Source organism: Vigna angularis, chromosome 7 (genome assembly GCF_016808095.1).
Source record: "Vigna angularis cultivar LongXiaoDou No.4 chromosome 7, ASM1680809v1, whole genome shotgun sequence".
Taxonomy (NCBI): domain Eukaryota; kingdom Viridiplantae; phylum Streptophyta; class Magnoliopsida; order Fabales; family Fabaceae; genus Vigna; species Vigna angularis.
In genome coordinates this window covers 17,758,059-17,774,672 of record NC_068976.1, presented here as the reverse complement: position 1 = coordinate 17,774,672, position 16,614 = coordinate 17,758,059, and the positions used below count along the sequence as shown (strand labels likewise).

General features: G+C 35.2%; 3 protein-coding genes across 4 annotated transcripts; 2 read left to right on the top strand and 1 right to left on the bottom strand.

Annotated features, from left to right (window-relative positions):
• The first annotated feature begins 3,489 nt into the window (after positions 1 to 3,489).
• LOC108337183 (cell division control protein 2 homolog D) lies at positions 3,490 to 10,209 on the top strand. Of its 2 annotated transcripts, XM_052880186.1 has the most exons (9): positions 3,490 to 3,591; positions 8,340 to 8,606; positions 8,706 to 8,847; positions 8,940 to 9,001; positions 9,122 to 9,233; positions 9,326 to 9,419; positions 9,502 to 9,571; positions 9,661 to 9,799; positions 9,879 to 10,209. In XM_052880186.1, the coding sequence occupies exons 2-9, from the start codon at positions 8,383 to 8,385 to the stop codon at positions 9,969 to 9,971; spliced, it is 936 nt and encodes a 311-aa protein (XP_052736146.1). In that variant the 5' UTR covers positions 3,490 to 3,591; positions 8,340 to 8,382; the 3' UTR covers positions 9,972 to 10,209. The 2 variants fall into 2 exon arrangements, with proteins under 2 accessions (XP_052736146.1, XP_052736147.1); XM_052880187.1 differs by lacking the exon at positions 3,490 to 3,591 and having other exon boundaries at positions 8,329 to 8,606.
• Positions 10,210 to 10,539: 330 nt separating this feature from the next.
• On the bottom strand, positions 10,540 to 11,411 carry LOC108337931 (serine/threonine-protein kinase TOR). Its single transcript, XM_017574513.2, has 3 exons — positions 11,194 to 11,411; positions 10,987 to 11,103; positions 10,540 to 10,899 (listed from the first exon to the last, which is right to left on the bottom strand). The coding sequence occupies exons 1-3, from the start codon at positions 11,221 to 11,223 to the stop codon at positions 10,705 to 10,707; spliced, it is 342 nt and encodes a 113-aa protein (XP_017430002.1). The 5' UTR covers positions 11,224 to 11,411; the 3' UTR covers positions 10,540 to 10,704.
• A 1,838-nt stretch (positions 11,412 to 13,249) lies between these two features.
• On the top strand, positions 13,250 to 16,580 carry LOC108336286 (magnesium transporter MRS2-3). The gene is made up of 6 exons (XM_017572679.2): positions 13,250 to 13,519; positions 13,635 to 14,150; positions 14,239 to 14,367; positions 14,441 to 14,568; positions 14,665 to 14,875; positions 16,186 to 16,580. The coding sequence occupies exons 2-6, from the start codon at positions 13,659 to 13,661 to the stop codon at positions 16,471 to 16,473; spliced, it is 1,248 nt and encodes a 415-aa protein (XP_017428168.1). The 5' UTR covers positions 13,250 to 13,519; positions 13,635 to 13,658; the 3' UTR covers positions 16,474 to 16,580.
• The last annotated feature ends 34 nt before the right edge of the window (positions 16,581 to 16,614 follow it).

The following is a 16,614-nucleotide window of genomic DNA, read 5'->3' as shown; positions in this document are numbered from 1 at the left end:
CAATTTATTAGACTCCTATAGTGCATAGAATAACGTGGACAGTGCATAATTTATGAAACAAACTTTGTTGGCTAATGATTGCTGGATAAGTGTGTTAATTCTAGCAAGTAGTAGTGATGAAGATTTGATGAATCCAACATGACGGATTTAAAGAATTGAAGCATTGAAATCTCTAAATGAAGATGTAAGATGTGAAGACTATTATTCTTCTGACTTTGAACGCGTCCTTAGTGATAGTCTTTTCAAATTAGTTTGTATGATGAATAGATCCTTAAAGGATTTTTTTTATCTTAATCGTAGTTGATAGTTAAGCGTGATTTAATGGACTAAAAGTAAAATTAAATCTATTAAAATGTTTTTTATGAATATTTTAATCGATTTAGTCTACTTTTTATTCATTTAAATATCTTGATTATCAAGTTTGATTATTTGATGATGTTTTAGTATGTTAAAATAATCCTTTAACATGTTAAAATGTCTTAGTCTTTCAAGGATTTATTATATGATAAGTTTAATCAGCTAAAATGTCTTAGCTTTTCAATGATATATTATAGGATATAAAACGACATTTAGCTATGAGTTTAGTAGGCAAACTAAATATTTTTGAAAAACTAGTTCTCGAAGTTGAAGTTACTTTATTTTTTGAAAACGAAGAGATTAATGAGATCATGAAAAGATCTTGGAGTCAAACATGGGTGATCATTGAAATGGAGAAAGTGTCATGTGATAGACTCGATTATCTTATCACCATTAGTTGTTCTTTACTTCTGTTTTTTTTTTTTATTCTTGGTTTATTTGGAAAGGGTTTCAGTATGCAATAAGGTGTTGCATGTTTTAGAAGTCTTCTTGTAGAGTTCACTTAGTGTTTGATTTGATATTGAATTGTAAAGTGAGAATAATGTAAGTGTTTAATACAGTGGAATGTTTTACTTAGGTTGCAAAGCAAAGTGGATGTAGCTCGGAAGAGGAAACCACTATAAATCCCTTGTCTTGGTTTTGATTTTCTTAATATACTCAAACTTGCATAGGCTTGTGATTAACATTGATATGTCTTTAGATCTTCAATGGAATATTGCCTTTGTTAAGATTGAATGGTTTCAGGGTTTTCATGTTTCAGGATTTCGAAGTTTTGAGATTTAAGGGTTTCAACTATTTAGAGTTTCACGGTTCAACGGTTTTGGGGTTTCGAGGCATCAGGGTTTATGTTTTTTGGTGTTTTGGAGTTTCAAGGTTTTGGAGTTTCAAGGTTTTGGAGTTTCAAAGTTTCAGGGTTTTAGAATTTTGGGATTTCGAAGTTTCGTAGTTTCAGGGTTTTTAGGATTCTAAGTTTTAGGGTTTTGAGTTTTGGAGTTTTAGAGCTTTGGGATTTCAAGGTTTTAGGGTTTCCAGGTTTCAAAGTTTTGGGTTTTCATTGTTTCGTGGTTTTGGGGTTTAACCGTTTGAGGGTTTCGACGATTAAGGGTTTCAAATGTTTTTATAGGTTTCAAGGATTTTGGCTTTCAAAGTTTCGAGGTTTCAAGGTGTTTAGGTTTATGAGTTTCAGGTTTCGGGTTTTCTGGGTTTCAGGGTTTCAAAATTTTACGTTTCCGAGTTTTCAGGGTTTCTTGGTTTTAGGGTTTCGAAGTTTTGGGGTTTTGTAGTTTCAGGGTTTTGTGGTTCCAGTGGGTTTCAAAGTTTTGGTGTTTCAGGGTTTTGGGGTTTTGAGTCTTCAATGTTTCAGCCTTTTAGGGTTTTGAAGTTTTAGGGTTTCAAGCTTTTAGGGTTTCATTGTTCAAGGTTTCAAGGTTTCGAGGGTTTCTGGGTTTCGAGGTTTCTAATTTTTAGGGTTTCAGTGTTCCAGGGTTTTAAGGTTTTAAGGTTTTAGGGTTTTGGGATTTTGGGGTTTCAGGGTTTCTTAGTTTAAGGGTTTCAGGATTTTGGATTGACTCATTTTCAGGGTTTCGGGGTTTCATGGTTTTGGGGTTTAAACTTTCAAGGTTTCTGGATTTTAGGGTTTCAGTGTTTTTGGGTTTCAGGTTTTCGAGGTTTCTTGGTTTTGAGATTTTGGGGTTTCGAGGTTCTAGGGTTTTAGGGTTTCGGGTTTTCAAAGTTACATGGTTTCATGGTATTAGGGTTTCAAGCTTTCGGCTTTCATGGTTTTGGGGTTTCAGTGTTTCATGGTTTCAGTGTTTTAGGCTTTTAGGGTTTCAAAGTTTTAATTTTATTTATTTATTTTAGGGTTTCAAGGTTTCGGAGTTTCAAGGTTTCAAGGTTTCAAGGTGTTGAGATTTAGGGGTTAGAGGTTTTAGGATATTAGGGTTTTGGGGTTTCGAAATTTCATCATTTTGGGGTTTCGAGGTTTCGCGAGACCCTGAAACATCAAAACCTAGAAACACTAAAACCCTAAAACCTTGAAACCCTGAAACACTCAAACCCCGAAATCCAAAAACCCTAAAACACTGAAACCTTAAAACCTTAAAATCACGAAACCCGGAAACTCGGAAGCCACGAAACCCAAAAACCCTAAAATGTTGAAACCCCAAAACACTGAATCCCCGAAACCCTGAAACGCCGAAACCTTGAAACACCGAAACCCCTAAAACCGTGAAACCTATAATCGTTAATAGATTAATTTTGGATATATAACTGATTTTCAAGTGTGGTAAAATTGAAAAATTGAAGCTTTTATAAAAATAAAATACACCAAAAAGACGTCAGAAGTTACATTTCTTGAAGTTAATTTACGTCAGAGTTTGTCATTTTCGACATCAATTTAACATTGGAAAGTGCACATTATGACGTCAAATCCCCTGGATCTCCGCCAAGCATGAAGAGGATTGTGTTTGGCACCATAAGACGTCGGCTTATATATTTTTCCAACGTCCTTTTGATGTTAGTGATATAGTCTGACGTCAAATTAACATCTCCCGATATGACTTTGGTCTAGTTTTAGACGTTAAAGGCCAAAAACACTAGCGTCAAAGCCATTTTTTGCACTAGTGCGATATTGACCCCTCACCCTCAGGTTGTGCAGCTTCCTATCATTTGCTTCCATATAAAATATGATCATTGTAGGTGGAAACTACAACCATAAAAAATGGATGAACTAAAATACAAACACTAAAACATCATAATCAGAATACACCTCAGTAATAATTTAACAACCCACCCAAACCTTACATAGTCACATGTCTCACAACATTAATTGTTTCACATTACCACACAAAACATGTCATCACTGCAAATAATATAACCATCAGTGAACTTAACATCAAAAAACTGAGTGAAATTTGTTTCTATGGTTTCATTTACGTGTTAGGAACAATATTCAGTCCTTATTCCACCTTAATTTCATCCTTTAATGTGTTCATTTGATTTTAATTCATTTAATACTCCACAATTTGCTTATTGTTTTTGTTATTTCTAGTTATGTTTGTTTTAATTGCTTGTTGTTTTGTGTGTTTGGTGGCTGGATTTTTTCTTCTCGATGTTATACACCATCAAGACACGCTCCAATTAAGTGCCTAAAAGTGGTCCAAAAGTTTTTGTACAAATGCTACACATAGAACCTTTCAGCATATGCAACAAACACCTCTTGGAAGTCTTCAACAAGTAGGCTTCTAAATTCTCTTTTGTTTGCTTTTCTAGCTATTATTTTTTGTCTTAGTTGGTCTATATTGAGTCTTTATTCTATGTTTAGGATTTGATTTGAGTCATATAGATTCCTCTTTAGGAGTTTTCTATAAATTTTATCTTTAATTGCACTTGCTATAGTCCTTTGCATCATTACTCTTGTATGATGAATTGAGATTGATCAAATTAGGATTTAAGTGTGTATGCTTTGCTTGTATGTTCTGAACTAGTAGAGGTTTTAAACAAACATAAAATCATTTTTGTTCAAACACACATACTCAAATTTTGAGTGCTTGGCCAAAACATATGGTTGCATCAGTTTGAAAATAATCATTAATGCATCAATCTGTTTTGTGCTTACTGTTTTGAATGTGGCTAAGGCACTCTTCCAGTTTTGCATGTGTGTTTTGACATCTTAATTTGAGCCTCTATTATCATCATTTTACAAAAATATATTGGTTTGAAGCATGTCAAAATATTTTTACTCTTTTTTAGATCTTTCTCTTCGTGTATGGATAGAGTTTTTGGTGTATTTACCTCTTGTTTTTTTATGTTCTTTTCCAACAATTATTTTAGTTGTACCTTTGTCTTGATTCATTCATTTTCCTTGTTGTTTTTTCTATTTTAGTACTTTAGTTTGTTGCCATTTTTCTGTGTCAATTTTTCTTGCTTTACTAGGTTCCTTGTACATCATTTGTATAATAGTTTTTACTTGATTTTTGGCCTCTTAAAGTGTGTGTCTCTTGGATTGTGTCCTTATATGTGTTTAGGTTGATTGTACATCCTTTTACTTGTATTTTTCACTAATTAAGTGCTTTTAAATTCTGACTTTGAGACATCATGCTATTTTGAGTGAAGTTTACAAGTAAGTTGGAGTGATTCTTACCTTTATTTTAGCCAAAATCGAGAGCAAACACTGAGAAGAGTGTTGCTACTTTTGACTTTCTCAACCATAGAATGGATAAGGAGTTTAAGACGAAAGGAAAGCAAGAATATAGACATCAAGAGCACAAGCATTTTACTCATGGTCATGGCCCTTTCAAGAAGCATAAACAAGATAAAGCTTTTGACCAATGCCTTCAATTGCCAAAGTTGAACTTGCCACCTTTCAAAGGAAAAGAAGATCCATCCATTTGTTTAGATTGGATAACTAAAGTAAATCAAATTTTTGCTTTGTATAGTGTAGATGAAGAATTTCATATAAAGGTAGCTTGTTTAGCTTAAGAGGGATACGCCAAACAATGGCTAAATAGAAGAAACTTAACTACTATGGGCTCACTCGCAAGCACGTAGGAACTTTTTAAGGACATTATAATACAGCGTTTCGTACCTCCTCACTACTTTAGGGACCTCTTGGTTAAGCTCCAACGACTTAATCAAGGTAGAAAAAGTGTGAAGGAGTATGCATGCGAGCTCGAAGTGCTTATACACCGTACTAACACCATTGAAAATGAACAAACAAAAATAACAAGGTTTATTAGTGGACTTGATAACAACATCCAATATATAATTAAATTCCATAATGATGAGAATTTTGATGCAGTAGTTCATCAGACCATGAAAGTAGAGAAGCAACTCTTGTAGAAAAAAAACTTACCACAACAAATTTTTGAACTCTTCAATAGATGCTTTCTACAGATCCTCATCATCAAAGGATAAAACCAAGGATGTTTCTAAGGAGTACACTAACAAATCTTGTCCTCATTCTTCTTCTAACCATCATTCTTCCCAACCTAAATCCCCTTATAGACCAACTCATATTAAATGTTTTAAATGGTTAGGACATGGTCATATAACTTCTGCATGCCCTAACAAAAAGGCAATATGCATTAGGGGTGAAACAATTGTCACCAATGAGTCAGCCTCTTCCTCACCTTCACACACTTATAACTTTTTTTCTCATTAAGTGAATAAAAAGAGAATGTCATGCTTCATTGTTTAAATAAGGACCTTCAAGATAGAAAATAGGAGAGAGTAAAATAATAGAGAAAGAAAGAGAGGAGAGAGAAAAAGAAGAAAATGAGAGAAAAGAAAGAGAAGAGAGAGCAAAGAAAGAAAAAGAAAAACTTGTGAGAGAAAAGGAGAAGGCAAAAGTCCTAGTCACAAAAGAAATTCTACCGAACGCACCTATCACTCCCATCATTCTAAAGGATTCAAGCAATTTCAATGAAGTTTTTCAATCCTTCCACTTTTCTCCAATTATTATGCTTTCTTCCTTTCCTAAACTCTCTTGTGAAAATATCTCACCTTTCTCCTTTTAGTTGCTTATAATGCAAGTTATCTCGTATATAATGTTAATTTTAATCTTCAGACTAATTAGGTAGCTTATATACCCTTTAGGAGGTTGTAGAATTAATAGATGTGAGACTTAAAACAACCTTGAGAGTTGTTGTCCATACTTGTAGGCCTTTAACTCTCACGTCCTTTAGTTTTCTCTACCTACTTCATCTTTTAGTGTTATATAAACAACTTAAGGTCTCCTTTGTGCAAACACCTTGAACACCTTCAAATTTGAATATAAAAAGTGTTTTGCATTCAATTGCATTACTTCTTTGAGATATAATTATGTTTCTTAATCTAAAATTGGATCTTATCTTGTGAAGAACAAATGGCAATCCTCCTTGGCATTTATCTTGTATCATTTCAAGTGGCATGCCTTCCAATTCATAAGTTTTCTCTCCTTTCTCACTTACATTTTTAGTCTTTTAATTCAATTTCTTAATTGTTCTTGTTTAGTTTTTAGCTTTATTTATGTCTAGGCATGTTGTTCCATATCAGAAAACAAGAATGTAAGCTCCCCTTACCTCTTACTTTTTCACGTTTTCTTTCAATCCCTTTAAAACTCAACCTTTAAAGCATTTTCCCTTTTTTCTTGACTTATCGTCGTTTCTATTTAAACTATTTCCCTAAACCTTGTCCTCCCATGTATAAGTCTAATATTTTGAAAAAAAATACAATATTTTATTCTCAATTATTTTTATCTAACAATAATATATAACAATATATAAGTTATATCATAATTTCTAATAATATCTCAAGATATCTTTTAATTTATAACAACATAGAAATATCCAAGAATATTAACTAATATTTAACAATATATGTTATGTTGACAAAAAATAAGAAGATGAACATTTTGCTTCAATAAAGACTTGAGGATGACAAAGTGTTGAAGATTTAAAGAATGTTTGAATTCAAGAGATACATTAAATACTTATGAATTTAATTATTGAAGTCTTGTAATATGTGTATATTATTTAAATGAGTCAAAAGTCAAAATTCAAACAGCATAACACTAAGGAAAAATTTTATTTTCCATAAGAACCTTTGTTGTGATAATCGATTATCAAAATGAAATCCAAATTTTCACAAAAAACTTTGTGGTAATCGATTAATGGTGATAGATTATCACATCGAGAAAAACAAATTAAAAGTTTATGTGATAATTGATTATCACTTCATATAATCGATTACCACTGGTAGTTATAAGTTGGCTCTTCAATTTATTAACTTAATTTTTAAAAGAAATATTTATATATTTTGATTTTAAAATAACTTTAAACTGAGAGGTTTAGTTTTAATGGTTAGAGAAACTCCTTATATTTATAAAAACAGATAATAACTTTGACTAGATGAGTTATTGGTTGAATGTTGCTTTTGTTATTAGGAGAATTTGTATGCACATAAAATATTTCAAATAACCAACATACAAATATTTTTCATGATAATTATTTTTTCTATATAACTTTATTATTAAAGGATCTCGTCACTTAATAAAATTTTAACATGATTCTCTGAAGTAAATTTTTTGCATTATTTGTTAAGAAGTTCACATACAAACCGGAACGAAGAATAACGGACACAAGATTAAAATCGTGTTCTTCATAAATAATTTTAGAGAAAATAGTTTATTTAAATTATATTGAGACTATAGTTTAATCATAAATCACATTGTAGTGTAGGCACTAACCACTTTAAATGTTGAATAAAAGATAATTTCATATTGGTTGATATAAAATTATAATTGTATTATATTACTCTTCGTGTTTGCATTTTAATTTATTAATATTGGTTAATATAAATTTGAGTTATTTGTATATCTTAACTAAGTTCAGATTGTAATTATACTATTTTAGATTTAAAGAATATAATATTATACAAAAACCATGATAAAAAAAACGTTTTTAATTTTCTTTGGACTGAAAAAACTAAGTCATATACATATTCTTTGAGGAGTTTTAATTTTTTTTTAAAATATATTATACAAATACCATGATGAAAAAAAAACGTTTTTAATTTACAAAGTTGGGTTGAAAAAACTAAGTCATATTTCTTGAGGAGTGTTTTTAATTTTTTTAAAATATTAATTAATTTAGGTTTATGTTATTTAATACATGTATTTTAAATTAAAAAATGTAGTAAATAATTTTAATTTTATCCTAAAATTTGTATTATTTTAATAAAATTTAAAATACTCAATTAATATATAAAATATTGAACATAGCATGATTACATGACATTTGCAGTTACCTAGAATAGGAATGAATATAATTTGCGGAAAGAAAAGGAAAAAATAAAAATAAAAATATTGATATTCCTAATTTGATGTTGAGAAGGGAAGGGGAGCGGGATTTGAAATTCAAAAAACAAGTGTCCGTTGCACAACGACTAAGTTTCTGATTTGAAATTTATTGTTAATTATTATATATATTCGAAAATGTTTGAAGAGAAGGGTAGGAAATCTGATTTGAATTAAGGAGAGGAAGAGAAATGGAGAAGGCAGGAGTACTATCGGCGAAGGAGGCATTCGAGAAGCTTGAAAAGGTTGGAGAAGGGACGTACGGAAAGGTGTACAGGGCAAGAGAAAAGGCCACTGGGAAGATCGTTGCCCTCAAGAAGACTCGCCTCCATGAGGACGAAGAAGGTGTCCCTCCCACCACCCTCCGCGAGGTTTCAATTCTTCGGATGCTCTCTCGCGATCCCCATGTCGTCAGGTACGGTTTCCTCTTCCTCTTCTTCTTTCTCCTCTACCCACTGTTCTGTTCTTTCTTTCATTCTTTGTTTAGTAATTCCTAGTTCCGCACCACCCACAGGTTGATGGATGTCAAACAAGGTCAGAACAAGGAAGGCAAGACAGTCCTCTACTTGGTATTTGAGTACATGGATACCGATCTCAAGAAATTCATTCGCTCTTTCCGTCAAACCGGAGATTTCATTCCCCCTCAAACCATCAAAGTAATACATATTTTTAATTTTTCAGATCTCTCTCACTACTCTTCCCTTTTCTTTTTTTAAATCAATTTTCTGACTTGTGAATTTGGTCACAGAGCTTGATGTACCAACTTTGCAAGGGCGTTGCTTTCTGCCACGGCCATGGAATCTTGCACAGGTTGTTAACCCCTTTTCCTTGTTTCCTATGATTTTTCTCGCATTTTCAAATGTGTGTATGCAAATACATATATGCGTATATTAACGATTGAATGTAAATTTAATGTTTATGTTTATTAAGGGACTTGAAGCCTCACAATCTCTTGATGGACCGGAAAACAATGATGCTTAAAATAGCTGATCTTGGGCTCGCTCGAGCATTTACTGTGCCGATTAAGAAATATACGCATGAGGTAAAAAGACATGAGAGATAGCATCTTCTCTGAAAAATAATTATTTTCTCTTGCTTCGTTAATCATTTGTAAGTCAATATCTCAATCTTCAGATACTTACCCTGTGGTATAGAGCCCCTGAAGTTCTTTTGGGAGCCACCCATTACTCAATGGCTGTGGACATATGGTCCGTTGCCTGCATATTTGGTAAGGATAAAATATATTTTTTAACTTGTTGTTTCTATGTCATGTAGACGGTTTACAAATGTTATTTGTGTCTCGATTGCAGCCGAACTTGTCACCAAACAAGCACTCTTTCCTGGTGATTCCGAGCTTCAACAACTCCTTCATATATTCAGGTGAAGCATTAGGACTAATATACCGGTCTTTGTGTTTCTTTGTCAACTGTTTGCCTGATTTTGAATATAATTCTACCCTGTTTGTGCAGGCTATTGGGTACTCCTAATGAAGAGGTGTGGCCAGGCGTGAGTAAACTAATGAACTGGCACGAATACCCCCAATGGAATCCTCAAAGTCTGTCAACAGCTGTTCCGAGTTTGGATGAGCTTGGAATCGATCTACTATCTGTTAGTTATTCCTTATCTAACTTTTTCTAGTACTTCCTGTTGAATATCCATTCATTGTATTTTTGTCTTTCCTTTTCAGCAAATGTTGAAATATGAACCTTCCAAGAGGATTTCTGCGAAGAAAGCAATGGAACACCCCTACTTTGATGACCTGGACAAGAGGCATCTTTAAGGAGAACAACTTGTTTGAAGATTTGGACGGTAGAAATTTAGGACTAACAATTTGCTCCCCATGTATGCTTCTCTCGAGCGTGTGCATCCTATAGTGCGTTTAAGCACAATCACTTTTAGTTGTTTTCTTTTCTATATTGGTTGAACGATGGAGTGAATTGCTAATTGCTTTTGTTTTCTAGCCATTCTGATGAAAATCTGAAAATTTCGTAATACAATGAAATTCCGCGTCTTTTTTATGCTAATTCTCTCCTACGGAGAACGAACCCTCCTACTAAAGACGGTCATTTAAAGCTTAAAGTAAAATCTGTCACTTTTACAACCATCTTAAAATGATAGTTTGCACCTAAAAATAAAAGTTTGTACATAGATTTTTCTATCGAAAGATAAAATAACTCAATGTCTTCGCAATTTTATGGGCAATAAATAAATTTTAAGAACAGAGATAACAGCTAAGTCAAGAAAGCAATGCTGAAAGTTAATATATAAGAACCAAACATGACAGCATAAGAGTTTTTGCAATCTTTTGAATACACTGATTAATAGTGTATCACACTGCATGAGTCAGTGCATACAATCACTGCCAGTATTGCCAGTATTGTCTTTACTTCTAAATTGTAACTTACCTGTAAACTATCATCGACACCTTTGGAATTTGCTGCACATGCTATAGAATGAAAGTATCCAGTTACAGCTGTAACAACCAAATTGCGCTGCAATATCAGGGAAACCACTTAAGGTGTGTAATGAGACATCACTGCTGGGTTGAATAATGCCCATTTATGCTTTCCCCCATTAAAAGGAGAAAGTGACCACTGCCAGGAGCCAAGATTTAGATATACACGAGCAAGGAGAGGAACACTGGGATTCAAACCACTTGTGAAGCTTGATGGTGTAACTGGTTGACTTGAAAGTTCCATAGCTAAATTCTAGGTCACATAATGCAAACAGATGATCAGTGGGAAATATTTAACTTCAGATAGGCTCCCTCTATACAATAGGAAGACATATAATACCTGAAGCCTAATACATGCTTCTCTGCGCTTTGAATCCTCTTCAAGAGACCACTGGTACTTCAAGTTTGCCAGCATTACTTGAGGATGACCATGGTATCGTACATTTTCAGGATCATACTGATAGAATGAACAATAACTTGAGTTGGGTACACAAGAATAAGGAGTAACATATAGCAAACTACTTAGAATCAGGTATACAGCACAAACCTGTTGATGTTTAATTAGTAGATTTTGCATGGGTAATCCGTTCACTTTTTCTGCAAAGAAGAAGCGAATTTGAGCCAGGTTTCAACATCTTCCACAGGAGGCAGCACAAGTGCTGTAACAGCTAAAAGTTCCTGCCAAACCTGCCACCAAACACAATAAAGTTAGAGTTAGAAAAACCAATCCTAAACTCTTGTTAGGATAAACTTAAGCTGTTAGCTACGCAAAATGTTAATTACAAGGATAAACTTAAGCTGAGATTACGAGACTTAAACTGAATATTCAATATTAAAGTCGAAAGTTGCCAATCACAAAAATTATCCACAGTATCACAGTGGACCTTAGTATAGCAGCCCTTCACGCTCCAAAATTCCTATAACATCTCGTTTCAGATTTAAATCACTATAATGGTTTTTTCCTGTAGCAAATCTTCAAAAACTGAATTGTTTTTTAAATGAAATATCCATTTCAAAGCTTAATTCTCACTTAAAATTCATGGCATGGCACACACCAACTGTAAGGGCTAGTTGTTCTTTCAGAAAAAGACCGTCAGAGTCAAAAGACCATCAAAGTCATAGGGATGATGCAGCAAGTTCCAAGATTACATCAGTTTCAGCAACCTTGCAGCTGCCAAACGCCCATGCCTTTTTTCATAGCAACTTGTTCTGTGCTTGGGCTCAGTACTACATGTTTCTCAGTATCTTTCATCTATTTACGGTTTCTGTTTATTACTGACTTATTGTTCAAGCAATGACTTTGTGATCTGGGACTACAGATAATAAAATTATTAATTTTTTTAGTACTTTTTAGTTTTGAGCACTGATTTTGCATGTGATATAAATCAACTGCATTTATTGTGTTTACTTGGGATGGCCAAGATTAACTAGTCTTAGCACATAATAGAACATCATCCATGGTAAAGAATATTAATTAAAACCATTGCAAAGAAATGATCTGTTAAGGTGTATGAGTTGAATTGCACACAACCATCGTAGTGCCAAGCATGTGAATTTTATAGTTCTAATCAAAAGCTAACAAAAAGCTCAGAATCAAAGTACTATAGCTTAACTCTATTAAAAATATTTTGTCCCAATCTTCTCTGCCACTTCCGATGAACTGAACATTAGTATGTACTATTTCAAAATAGTTTTTCTTACCTCTTTCTGCATCATTGCATTAAATCTGAGGATATACATGATCATATCAATCAAGACCACTATTGACAGGGTGAGATACAGGGCAATGAAACAGTAATCATTAGGACTACACATGGAGGACCTTTATGGTTTTTTTTCTCACGTTTTCGTTTTAAAAGATTTTTTTAAAATAATTCCATGAAACTCAATAATAATTTTTTCATGAAAAAATTCAAGTGATTTAGAAACCAAAACACGGAAACTCTTCGAGATTTTTCTCATCCCGTTCTTCTGTTTTTGTGGTCTTGGCTCAAAGGTGTAGGTCATCTAGAGTGGTGCTGCATGCGGTGAAGCATGATCTAGGCGTGTCCTCAAATATCGACTTACACTCTAAGTCGCCTCACCAACCTGGCTTGTAAACTAACAACTATCCAAGCTTTAAGAGCTCTACATAAACCATATCACTATTTCATGTGGAACTAACGCACCTCTCTTAAAGCTGCAATTAAGGAAGCTCCAAAGAGGCCAGAACTAAGGTGGCTTTCCAACATGCCCTTTCTCTTTGTTTCTTTAAAACTAAACAGTTTTTAAAAATAGAATGATACAAACCCAATTTATCCTACAAAGGTTTGTTGAGCTTAACATATTATCCCTTATCACATTATCTACAAATATTTGATCTTATAGTCTTATGCTCCAAATATTTAACCTTAACACGAAAGAGTGTATTAAAGACATTATGAAAACTAATTTTACGAGATTGGGTTGGGATTAAAAATCACTGAAATGATATATATGTTTATAGGCGTACAAGTCAACATTATTAAAAATGATAAAAGTTAGTGAGAGATTTCACCATAAACGAAACCATTGGGTAAGGATTACGTAGCTTAAAAACAAGGGTCGCTTCACTCCGATCTTAAGTTGTTAATAGAAAGCTCAAAAGAGCTTTTTCATTTTATCAATATTTCTAAATCAATATCAAATGCAAGGCCAATTATAGAGTGGAAGTTGCCAAATCGCATGGTATTTTTCAGATACGGCTGGGGTGGACATTGCACGGCATAATGGCGTGGGTCGCAAAATCGCATGGTGTTTTTCAGATGCGGCTAGAGTGGACATGGCAGGGCATAACGGCGTGGGTCGCAGAATCATGAACCCAAATGTTTTATCCTTAATGGTGATTTCTGAGGGTATTAAAGGGTCTTCGTGTCTTTGTAATTTATAGTTTTATGTTATACTTAGCCCACTAACAGTGAATAAAACATATGCATTCTTCTTGAACACATCTTCTCCTCTGCTTTCCAGTTAGCCCCTTGAGAAGGAGATGAGATGAGGAGCGGAGAGGAGAGACAGACGGCAACGGGGATTCGGAAGAAGGGAAGCGGAATCAGGCAATGGCTGCTGCTCGACGGGAAAGGAGAGACGGAGGTGGTGGAGGCTGGGAAGCACGCCATCATGAAGCGCACCGGCCTCCCTGCCCGTGACCTCCGCATATTGGACCCTCTCCTCTCCTACCCTTCCACCCTTCTTGGCCGTGAGAGGGCCATCGTCATCAACTTGGAGCACATCAAGGCCATCATCACCGCCCAAGAGGTTCTCCTCCTCAACTCACGTGACCCCTCTGTCACCCCCTTCGTCCACGAGCTCCAGGCCAGGATTCTCCGCCATCACCAGGCCTCCTCCCCTTGCAAAAACCACGACCACTACACCAACTACGAGCCCGACCGCGACCACGACCCCGATGCCATCAAGATTATCCCTTTCGAGTTCGTAGCCCTGGAGGCCTGCCTTGAATCCGCCTGTAGCGTATTGGAGAACGAAGTCCGTGCTTCCATCTTCTCTTCTTTTTATTTCTTGCCGATAATTTCCCTCTGTCTTCACTCTAAACCTTTCCTCTGCCAACTGACAGGCAAAGACGTTGGAGCAGGAGGCTCATCCCGCCTTGGACAAGCTCACATCCAAGATCAGTACTCTCAATTTGGAACGCGTTCGTCAAATTAAGAGCCGATTAGTCGCCATCACTGGGCGTGTTCAGAAGGTTGGTTGTGTGATTGATGCATGGCATGAGCTTCCGGGGCTTTCATTATTTGATTGTTTGATCATGTGTCCAGGTGAGGGATGAATTGGAGCACTTGCTGGACGACGACGAAGATATGGCCGAGATGTATCGGACAGAAAAGTTAGCCGAACAGCAGATGAAAGAGAGCTCTTCCACATCCTCCATAAATGACCACGACGAGTAGGATTTAGACGACAGGCATCCACCTTTTTACGCTTTTACCTCTTTTTAACTCTCTTTCCTCCCTCTAAATGTAAATTTTCTATCCATTTTTAGGACCGTTCCAGAAATATCCTTTGAGCCTGGAGGACCCCCTGAGGGCTTGGAGGATCATCACAGTGTCTACAATGTTCTTGGTAGGGACAACCATGGAACCCGTGGTAGCACCTACAGTGCCGTCACCAAGCAGCTTGATGTCGAGGAGCTTGAAATGCTTTTGGAGGCTTACTTTGTGCAGATCGATGGCACCTTGAACAAGCTCTCGACGGTATGCACGCCCCTTCATCTTATATTCCTTCTGCTCTATCGGTTGATCATCCGTATTTTATTACTTTTTCTACAAACAAAGTCTTACACACAGGGGATAAAAGAAGAGACATGGGTTTATATATACATAGATAGTTCTGGTAAGAGGCCTTTTGGAGTGTGTGCGAGGGCTTAGTGTGGAGACATGTGTGTATATGGAACCTCCAAACATTTCCTTCCCCTCTAAGTGCGTACAAACACCAATTAGTTCTTTCCGATTAAGTAGCCTAGTGAAATCTTATTTGAAGATGGAAGAGGTTCTGTATATAAGGTTGGAGGAGAAGCCATGAAAAGAGTAACTTTTTTTCTTTCTGGTTTGTATTTGAGGGCATAGATTGTCAGGAGTTCTTCCAACGTTGTTTCATAGGAAAACATTTAATGGGGTGCCAATCATCATTTTTGCCCTTCAAAAACGGGAAGTCGGTTAAGTTGGTCTCCCTAAAAGATGAAAAATGTTAAATTTGGAAAGTTTAGTCCATGGATCAATTGAGAGGCTTGAGTTAACTTTTACAGAAATCTCACATACATGTTAATTGTCATCTACGGATCTTTCATGACAACATTTTTTTGTGTATGTCGTATTAGTAATCCCTAATACAGACTAGAGACTAAAATGAAACCAGAGCAGAGAGGAAAGACACCATGGTTGAGATAAAAGGTTTGGTTGATTGAAGCTTGGCCCTATTAGTGAAGGGAGAAGAGACTTTTGTTGGTTGTGGAGCAGACAACATATTTACATCTTGGTCATATCCTGATAACCATCAGTGGTGACGCTCTATCCGTCATTATCTACTTATACTCGAAACTGGCAACAAAGTCATCACCCATGATCAACATTTGATTCCGATCCAACCTTGACATTGAGCAATTTTGGAACTGGGGGAGACAAACTAGTCTTTCAATGCTGTATTTGCCAAGTTCCAGCTTTCGGCAATCATCAAGACCCCTTATATTTTAGGGGCTAAAATGCTGTTACATACGGGATTAAAGATGCATGTTATTTCAAACCTTTGTAACAAACTCTCTTATTTTTTGAAATGTTGGGGACTTGGCCAATATGTTTCTAAGGCGGATGAATTGTATGTAAGGGAGTTTGTCAAATCACGTGGTTGGCAACTTTAGGTTATGATCTTTGAACATTTCTGATCCAATATGATTATCTTCTGTAAAAATTTGACATTATATTATAATTTACTACTTACCAGGAAAATGAAGTGAAAATTAACTTCTCCGTTACTGTCTCTTTCTTATTTGTTCATTGTTTTCATGAAGCTGAGGGAATATGTTGATGACACGGAGGATTACATCAATATCATGCTGGATGACAAACAGAACCATCTCCTCCAAATGGGAGTCATGTTGACCACAGCAACTCTGGTAGTGAGTGGCTTTGTTGTTGTGGCCGGAGTTTTCGGCATGAATATTCACATTGAGCTATTTGATCCCGATAAAGCCGGGATGACAGAGTTCCTCTGGACTGTTGGTGGTAGCACTGCAGGGACCATATTCTTGTATGTAGTTGCCATTGCCTGGTGTAAGCACAAACGTTTGCTGGAATAACTAACAAGGCATCTAATAGTGATTCTTTTGTTTTATAAAAGAATGTAATGTAATTTAAAAATCCTTTTTCATTCATATGCTATAGATTTTAATAGCAGGCAATTAATAAATTACACTTGTCTTTACAGTAACAGTTTTGTT